Source organism: Pan paniscus, chromosome 17 (genome assembly GCF_029289425.2).
Source record: "Pan paniscus chromosome 17, NHGRI_mPanPan1-v2.0_pri, whole genome shotgun sequence".
NCBI lineage: Eukaryota > Metazoa > Chordata > Mammalia > Primates > Hominidae > Pan > Pan paniscus.
The window spans coordinates 32,495,182-32,504,991 of NC_073266.2; the positions used below are offsets into that span (position 1 = coordinate 32,495,182).

Genomic DNA, 9,810 nt, shown 5'->3' on the forward strand with positions numbered 1-9,810 from the left:
CCCAGAGCCAAAGCCAAGGCCCAGGCCACCCACTGGGCTCCAACAGCATGATCACCCCCTTTGAAAAAGGAGATGACCCCACTGCCATGGCTTCTGTGGGTGCAGGGCAAGTGGATGGTCGTTTCCTCTTCTGCAGAGGTCATGCCCCTCTGGACAGCTGTCCACATTTTACCACAAACTTGAGGAAAAAAAATCTCTCTCTTTTAAAGGGAGAATGAGAGGGAAACTTCTTGATATTACTCTATTCTATGCTAAAGCTCACCACTTTCACTGAGAAAATCCGCGGCAGAACTTTCTATGAAAGCTCAAAATACAATTTATTTGTAGGGGAAGTAATTACCGACTAATAATACTGAATCAAGGCCTTTGCATATTTTAAAATTCTTGGCCAGAGAAGTCTGCTTAATACAGTTCATGGAACTTTTTCCTTACTTTGGAAAAAGACAGATAGGCTGAATCAAATGGGAATCTCTTTCCAAAATGGCAGAGCCTTTCAGAGGAGTGTGAAGCCGAGGAGGGTGGCCAGGTGGAGGATGAGGTGGAGGCGGCAGGTGCTGCTTGCGGGCCAGGTGGAGGCCACCACGGGGCAGGGCCGCGTCTGCTCTGTTGACGCTTTGGTTTAACACATTATTTATTCCTTTAAAAAAATCCAGTCTACCTTTCAGACATTGACAATGATTTCTTGGCTAATGATACTGAGAAGGGAGACTGTGGTCCTTTTTTTGTTTGCCCAGAAAAGGACAGTTTAACATAGGCAAACCATCAAAGCAACTTGCAACACTTCTGCTGTGAACAGTCCTTTGGGCAAGTATGGAAAAGAGACCATGTTTCTAACCAACCATTTCTTTCCCTACCAGTGGGGAAGCCACTGTCCCTGTGCTGACTTGGCTTTCCCACTGCAGTGAGTGGTTGACATCCGACAAAACATGGGTCGTTAGCTAGTTACTGGTCCCTTGTCTCTATTTCTATTATTTCCTCCTATGACACTATGAAAAAGTGAGCCCAGCAGAAGAACTGGGGCAATGTTGCCCCCCAGGGGCATTTGGCAATATCTGGGCATATTTTTGGTTGTTACAACTGAGAAGGGGACTTTCCTACTGGCACCTAGTGAGTAGAGGGCAGAGATACCGTTAAACATCCCACCCCACCCAGGACAGCCCTCACAGCAAAGAATTACCTGGCCCGAGGTGTCAGTATTGAGGTTGAAGAACTTGGCTTTACAGCATTTTCCTGCGCTCATCTTTGATTCCTGCCCTGCCTAGCCCTGAGGCTCAGCATGAGTCTGTACAGACCCTGCTGGACCATTTCTCTAGCTTCCTGCAGCGCTGTGGTCCTTGGCCCTCAGTGCACACTGGAACCAACTGGGAAGCTCTAAAAATGTCTACCCAGTGCTTGGACCCAATCCAACTCCATTAATTTATCATCTGTGTGGCGTGATGCCTGGACTGCAGTCAGCCTGAAAGCTCTGCAGAGGATTCCAGCGTCCCACCACGGTGGAGTGCCAAGGCTCAGGGCTCCCCACTGCTGTGGAGGAAGTACAGACCCACACCTGGAACCATGTGGCCCTCCCCTCTTCCCGCCACTCCCTGTCTACTCCTCAGCTCAGCCAAACTGTATTCCTCCTGCTGCTCACACCCACCCTTTGGCCCTGTGTTGTCCTGCTTTGGGGTTTGCTGGGATTCTCTATGCCTAGAATTTCTTCCCCGTACATCCACCCCAAATCGCCGTGGTGGAAATACTATGAATCCAACAGTGAACCTCTCACGGACCCCCTTCTTCCTGATGTCCTTCCTGAAGTCCCACCCAAGATTTGTGCAGTCCCTTCCTAACACCCATAGCCTTCCTACCTCTCTCAAGGGTGTTAGCACGTTTGAACACATGTTGTAGTCAGTGATAAGCTTTCCTGTCCTCCCTGTTCCCCTCAATCCTCCACCGCTAATCAAATCAACTCATTGAAAATTCAAGCACAACCAGCTCCCAGGGCAGCTCTTCCAGCAGCCAGCATGAGGCCTCACACATAGACAGGGTTGGAGTATATATGGCCAGCACAGTTGTCTGAGGAATGACAGAGCCAGGCCACCCTCAGCGTCCTGGGCCCCAGCCATCTGCCACCAACAGCACTGCCACTGCCATCACCTGCCCCAGTTGCCCTGTCTCTGCAGCTTGACCAGCGGCATTCCACAGCTTTCACTAGCTCCCAGCAAATACTGAGCACGTGCTCTACATGCTTCCTTCTCACCTAGAACAAGAAAACTGTATTAGCCCAACAAACAGACTCGGCTTCCTCTGCCTGAACTGCCAGAGTGTCAGATTCTCAGGTGAATTAGCTCATAATACTAAGAGCCCGGGCCAGCAGAGGCACTCACTAGCACAGATGCTCCTGGAGCTTGGAGGTGTCCTTGCATGACAACAATATGGCTGGTGTGGGAGGTTTTTTTGTTTGTTTGTTTTAATCCTTATCACTCCAAACTTTAGGTGAAGATTGTAAACTGACTCATGAATGTATTTGTAGCACCAGGGGTGAGTAAAGCAGACATGGACATGCTGATCACTCCTAAAAAAAGATATTCTGAACTCTTCACATTTGCACAGACTAAATATAGCTGTGAGACCACAGGGGACAGAGCTCAGGAGGGGGCACAGGTGTCCAGCCCTAGGGTACGCCCTGAGGGAGTTGGCCCTGACTGCTCTGTCACCTGGGATCAGCAAACACCTGGTGCTGTCTCCTGCACCGTCAGGGGCAGCGTCTGCTGACTTCTCCTGGAGAGGCTTGGAGGGAGCCTGTGCTCACAGAGCTCTCTGAGGGTGGGACGTGTTGATAACTGTGCTCTCCAGCCTCGAGAACCTTCCCCATGAAACCAGGGAGAGGAGAAGGGCCAGCACACACAATTCGGTTGACACAAGAAGCAGAGAGCCAAAAAGAATAAAACAAGCAAAACAGTTCCCAGAGAAGTATCACCTCCCGAGATTACATTTACTGTTGCACTTCAGCCTGCCTTTCATCCCATGCTGCGACAGGACTGGAGCTAGCCAGTAGTGCAGACCACTCAGTTGTCATTTCTGCTGTTGGGAGTCTACCCTTTATCAGGTTTGTTCAATCGGCTTCCCAAAGGTATCTATTAGGAACACTCAGTGGCTTCCCGAGCTGATAGCCAGATCTTTGCCTGAGCTCTCTCTTATTAAAAGGATATCTGGGGGCATGTGGGGGCATGGTGAGGGTGGGAAGTTGAAATGAAGAGACTGATTCTCCAGAACTTAGGGCCTAGAGATAGCAAACCCGAATTCCAAAATATCTCTGCTACTTATCAACCGTATGTGGCCTTGGGTAAGTACTGAACCTCTTTGGGCTTTAGCTTCATCATTTATGTGGGAATTCAGCTCCACATAGATTCTCTGATCTCCTGTGATTCACCATGCTCCAGGTAAGGGACTGGGCCACAGAGATGAGCAGGAGAAGGCCTTGCCTTCGGATCTGCCTTTTAAAGGTAAGTGAGCAGGTCCTCACTCCTGATGGTCGCTGTGATGACTGCTGCACAAGACCACTGGCCTCGCCCTCACCGACCCCATGGGGGAGTCAGGAGAATCAGATGCAGAAGCTTGAAGAATGCCAGAGCTTCACATATGGAGGCTGTTACTGTCATCATTATAACCATAACCCTATGCAGGTCAGCCCGGTAATAAGAGGACAGAAAAAATACTGGGGGCTGGTCTAATTTCTGAGTTGACAAATGCTAATGCAACTTGATAGTTACTATTTAATTCCCAAGAGTTTGAGAGATTTTAAGTATATTTTACTTAAACGTTGGATTACTGCAACCCCCAAATTATTTCAGGTGCATGTATTAAATTAGGCTTTTCATCTTGCACTGTAGGTGGCTGAGTTTGTACAGTCTCTTCTGGGCTGTGAAGAGCATGCCAAGTGCTTTAAGAAAGAGGTAAGAGATGCAAAAACTATATAAATATATATATATGTGTATATATATATGTGTGTGTGTGTATATATATTATATATATATATATATATATGTATTTCTATACTTCTAGACCCAGAAGTGTTTTGTTTTCATTTACTTAAGTGTAAATAAGTACAATTTGGGGGCAGCAAGAGAAAGGAGGTCCAGCAGGAATACAGCCCAATTATGCAGTGTGAGACCAAGCTGGGCCAGTCTTCGCCTTCAGTCCTCTTACATTTTGCTAGGTTTTGTTGCAGAATGCCATGGTGCTTGGTGCATACAGCATGCTCAGTACATATACTATTTGCTGGAAGAGTAAATGAACAAGATAATTAATTAATACCTATCAGTGTCATGAGGCCTCTCCATTGGTGGCTTGAAGCCATTTGCGGGAAGGCAGGAATCCTCCCTTGGGATTGCACCTGGGAAAGATTGGGGATTTGTCTGCTCCAAAGTCAGCATGGGACCCTCCTATCTATCCCTGCCCTGCATTTGCTTCCAGAGAAGCCCCAAATCCTTCTACGGGGTTTCTATCTCCCGTCCCCTCTTGGTTGGGAATGTACTGAACTGCTTCGCATATTTCCTGGAATTAGTATCCATAGCTATAGGGGCCCCGGAAGAGACTGGACCAGCTACAGAATGATGCACATACTAATCCCAGTGATTGTGTATCAGGGGCTTGCCATGTGCCAGGCATGGTGCTAAGCATTTTACAACCATTATCCTTTGATCCTTGTGACAACACTACAATGGCAGCTTACCGATGAAGAAGCTCAGGCCCAGGAAGGTGAGGCAGAGCAAGAAAAGGGCAAGAAAAGTCGGATTCCAGCTCATATCCATCTGAGAGCTCAGAGCCTCCATCGCTGCTCTAGAACTTTCCAAGAAAACCATCCTCATAGAAACTGAAAGGCAGCACATACTTCTCCCTCTCTCAGGTTCAGAGCATGCATGAGTTAAGGAAGTGCTGAGTTTTGGGTTCTGGACCCCTCCGAGCACAGTAGAGGAACTCAGCATCAAGGTCAGATAGCCTCAGTCTGGGTAGCTGCTACATGTGGGGTTCGCCTGGCTCTGCCTGAGCTCAGCATGGCTTGGGCATAGTTGGCCACGTTCACACATACAGTCCACTCTGCAGGTAGCGATGATCAAGGCCTGCTTTGTCCTCAAGTCTGTCCACGTAGGGTAAGAGGGAGTGGCTTTTTGCAGGTTGAATTGCTTATATTTGGCACTCACTGACCAGTACTGTCACTTTAGGCAGATTGCTGAACCCCTCTTATCCCTTCTCTCTGAAACACAGATTTACGAGAGGGGTCCTTAAAGATTAGGATGAGCATGTTTGAAGCACCGAGCCCTGTTCTTGTCCCAAAGTAGGGACTTAATAAAGGCAGCAGTATATAGCAGAAGGTCTCCTCTGGGCTCCAACAAGCTCTGCCAGAAATCCCAACTTTGCCCCTTAGAAGCTGCGTGAGCTTGGGCAAGTCATTAAGCTTGCAATTCCAGGTTTCCTCACCTATATTACAGGGTTATCAGGAGGATCAAACCCATATAATAGATTACTGTAGCTCCATAAATGTTAGCTGTTCTCGTCACCATCACGACCTTATTCTTAGGACAATGGGGTATTTGGACAGCAATCTTTGCCTGAAAATGCTGGAGCTTAGCCAGGTCAGGGTATGGATGTAGGCTCATTCTCCTCTGCCTTGGGGAAAATGCCTTTTCCGAGGGAAAAAGTGTTTCCTCCTCTAGATGGATGAGTCCTTATCAGACAATATATCATAAATGCACATGAAGGTTTTAAAAACTTTTTTAAATATTATAACTTTAAAACGCTACCCTTGGGGTCCCAGGGTAATTCTATCAATGAGACATTGACACTACAGGATTCTTCTTCTTCTTCTTCTTCTTCTTCTTCTTCTTCTTCTTCTTCTTCTTCTTCTTCTTCTTCTTCTTCTTCTTCTTCTTCTTCTTCTCCTCCTCCTCCTCTTCCTCCTCCTCCTCCTTCTCCTCCTCCTCCTTCTCCTTCCTTCTTTTTCCTTCTTCTTCCCTTCTTTTTTTTTTTTTTGAGGTGGAGTCTCTATCTGTTGCCCAGGCTGGAATGCATTGGGATGATCTTGTCTCACTGCAACCTCTGCCTCCCAAGTTCAAGCAATTCTCCTGCCTGAGTAACTGGGACTACAGGCGCATGCCACTACGCCTGGCTAATTTTTGTATTTTCAGTAGAGATGGAGTGGGGGCGGGGGTCTCACCATGTTGGCCAGGCTGGTCTCAAACTCGTGACCTCAATTGATCTGCCCACCTCAGCCTCCCAAAGTGCTGGGATTACAGACATGAGCCACCATGACTGGCTGGGGTTTGTATTATTAAATTTGAAAAGGTTTAGAACCACAGTTCTAAGTTCGTGGAAGAATGTTTCCATAGAAAACCCTTCCATTCCTGCCTTCTTGGTTCTGGAGCCAGGAATCATCTGAGCCAGGCTGTGTCAATCAGAGACACTGCAGCAGTCCCAGGAGTTGTGCTGAGGTCACTGGGGCATCCAGAAGCTGGGGAAAGCAGCCTACACGGTGGCCACTGCCATCCTGTGAGTCTCGGGGAAGCTATTACTTTCATGCTGTAATATCTTTTTAATTTAAAAATATTTAATTGTCAAAACAAGATTGAATATATTCAAAGTGTATAATGTGATGATTTGATATACATATACAATGCGTGATGATTACCAAAGTCAAATTCACTCTTTCCATTACCACCCATGCCATACATCAGAGCCCCAGATCTTGTTCATCTGGAGCCAGGAATCATTCTGTGCAAGTTTTGAAATGTATTTTTAAAGTTTAATAAATAAAACATTTATTTTATATGTATTTTTGCTTATAATGGTATGTATTCTTTAAAAAATTTAAATACAGGAAAGTTGAAAGGATTAAATAAAAACTAACCACTATTCTACATCCAAAGACAATTTCAGTTAACATTTGGTGTAAAGACTTCAGAATATTTTAAATATGCATATGTATACATGCAGCCATGCATGTTTAATTGTACAAAGTAAAACTGAAATCTTTCTCTATCATATACCATGTTCTGTTGTTTACTGATCTACAAAAATAAATTCCTAAATCATTAAATGTTTCAAGAGAGTTGATTTTGGGTGACTGCATAGTAGCCCACTCTGACTATAGTATTATTTACTTCTGATATTATTGGGAACACTGGGTTGCTTTCAAGATTTCAGTGTTATAAATAATACTAGCATATACACATTGCACATTATTCTCTTGGGAAAAATTCCTGGAGATTTACTTGGTTTTAAGGCTCTTGATACAAATTCAAGCCAACCTTTTTAAAAGACAACAATAGAAATGTAGCCTGGGAACAGTTCGTGTATATTGAATTCGTATTTAACAGCATGAGCATCTTTTCAATTTAACTTCAAAGTTCTAGAAGAAAGAATTGGAGTGGAGCAATGGTTGTAACTAAGCTGAGTGAGAGCTACCGTCATTCTCTCTCACTGGTGAGCTCAACACGGAGGCTATGACGGGTTCCACGTCACACTCAGAACCAAAGTGTTGCTGGTGAGTAAACAGGCTTCCGTGACAAAACATTTTTATTTGTGTCTACTTATGTATTTGCAGCAGATCGATGGCAAAGCCTTCCTGCTTCTGACACAGACGGACATTGTCAAAGTGATGAAGATCAAACTGGGCCCAGCACTGAAGATTTACAACTCTATCCTGATGTTCAGGCATTCCCAGGAACTCCCTGAAGAAGACATTGCCTCAGGCCAAGAAGTCAGGGGATGAATGGGCTCCCTGAACTTCCTCTGGCACCAAGACCTGCGCTCTTTCAGCAATAAAAGTGGAGCACATTAATTTGATGTGAATGTCCCCATGGCCGTATCCACATTGAATCTGGACATTTTAAAGTGTCTGTGATTTGTTTACGTGTTTAGAGGATTTTGATGACTGGTCTAGTGCCAATGACTCAGAGGCTTAGGCCCATCTGTGGGTTTGGTTTACGAACATTGTTATCTTTGGTGGGATCTGTTCAGCTCTAATTTGTTTGCAAGACAGACCAAAGAAGCCCACATATCCACCTTTATTCTTCTCCGTCACCAGAAAAGAAACCATTTTCCATCTTGCAAGCATAACACTCTCAAGTGGTGAAATATTAGAAAAGCAGTGTTCATGAATACATCGTTAATGTTTTTACCAGAACAACATCGAGCTTGGCTCAGATCTGCCATGGAGCACAGCTAGTCTAAGAGCTAGAGGCCTGGTGCTTTCAAAAGACTTCATGTGAGATTTTTGTGTACTTTACTCAGGAAAGTGTGAATCTCTAAAAAATAATAATAAGCACATGTTTTCATGATTCATTAATTCTCCTTTTTGTTCCATTAACCATTTCTTGGTTGTGCTCCCAAGCTTTCCTGGAGCCTCCACAAAGGAGAGTAGCCAGGAGTAACGAGAGGACGGTCAGGTGGGCACTTCCAAAAGCTGGAGAGACCCTTCTGAGGACCCTCCACCATCAGCGGGGCCTCAGGGGACCCTGTCCTAACACTGGTGTGGCTGCTGGGCCAGACGCTCACCTGCACAGAACTCCTCCCTGCTCCCACTCTGAAGGGCGTTTCAGAATTGACTCATTTCCACTGCAGTCTGCCAGAACCCCTGTAATAAGGAGCTGTGTTATATTACATCTGGGGCTGTGTGCATCTTTACAAATGGAGACACACTATTCAAAGGGAAGATCTCTAAAGTAGGGAGCGTGGTACTTATTCTTTGTTTGAAACATTTCGATTTGTTGTCAGGCCTTATTTGTTTTTTGTAAGTGATTGTATCGGAGGCTTAAGTTGTGTGGAATCAGTCCCACAGTGTTGAAAGACAAGTACCTCTTTTCTGACACTTCTTACTACTTTTACAGGTAGTAACAGCTACAAATACTCTCCCAGAAGTGGAGAGACACCATTTGTGGGTGGGGAGAAAGAGGGAGAGGTTCTATGTCCACTTGCTTCATTAAGAATGATAAGGTTTAAGAAAGTTGATTCTGCTTGGAGAATTTCTCAAGCTTTACATTTTTTTTTCACTGAAGAAAATAAACAAACTCTAAGAGGTGTGCATATATAACATTTCTTTAGATCTTTACCTAAATGGAATTTTAATATATTATTGGTTGATGTAAATTTTGTTTCTGTGGAGTTTTGTTTGTTGTTTTGCTTTTTGTAGACTGCCATGTGCAAGTAAAATTCCTGCTTCTGCCATGTTAAAATTTTAATATATTTTAAATGATAATAAACAGAGAAAACAAAATTTATACCTCACTACCTTAATGCATATGTTGTTATGACCTGTGCCCATGCCACAGCATGGAGTCTGTTTTTTGTCAGCCATGGAAGAACAGAGGTAACGGCCCACATTAGCTAGCAAGGAAGTCAGCCATTTTTGAGTGCTGTCTTTCTTGGGATATATTTCCCAAGGGAAGCAGGTTTAGGTGTTAATAATTTGAGAGATTAAATGGGAGCTTTTAAAATTAATAAAAACCTCAAAATTGCTTATTGTATAGGTTCCATGGAAGACCTGAGATTTGTGGTTTGTATATCTAACACATGTCATTTCAGCAGTAGGGCCTCGAACAGGTTGCATAATACCAAATCAAATGGAGTTGAACTATTGTGCTCCTAGGAGACAGTGTGATCAGACAGAAAGGGATCGATCCAGGTATCTAGCTGCCTGCCAGACACCCCCACGTTGTCACTCAAGCACCTCAACCTTGAGGTATTCAACAGGGAGCTTTGATCCCTCCATTCTAATACTCCTTACCAAGTGAACGACGCCATCATCAGAGCAGCTGCTCAGCCAGCCTGGAA

General features: G+C 44.8%; 1 protein-coding gene across 7 annotated transcripts in view; it reads left to right on the plus strand.

Annotated features, from left to right (window-relative positions):
- The window catches only part of L3MBTL4 (L3MBTL histone methyl-lysine binding protein 4), a 476,247-nt gene extending 466,994 nt beyond the window's left edge, over positions 1-9,253 (plus strand). For 4 of the 7 annotated variants that reach the window (XM_034943563.3, XM_034943565.3, XM_063597295.1 and 1 more), the window contains 2 exons: positions 3,873-3,935; positions 7,583-9,253. In XM_034943563.3, coding sequence (XP_034799454.1) covers positions 3,873-3,935; positions 7,583-7,750 — 231 coding nt within the window. In that variant the 3' untranslated portion in view covers positions 7,751-9,253. The remainder of the gene's footprint in view (positions 1-3,872; positions 3,936-7,582) is intronic. The other 3 variants (XR_004667534.3, XM_055102573.2, XM_055102572.2) reach the window with 3 other exon arrangements.
- Positions 9,254-9,810: the final 557 nt, after the last annotated feature.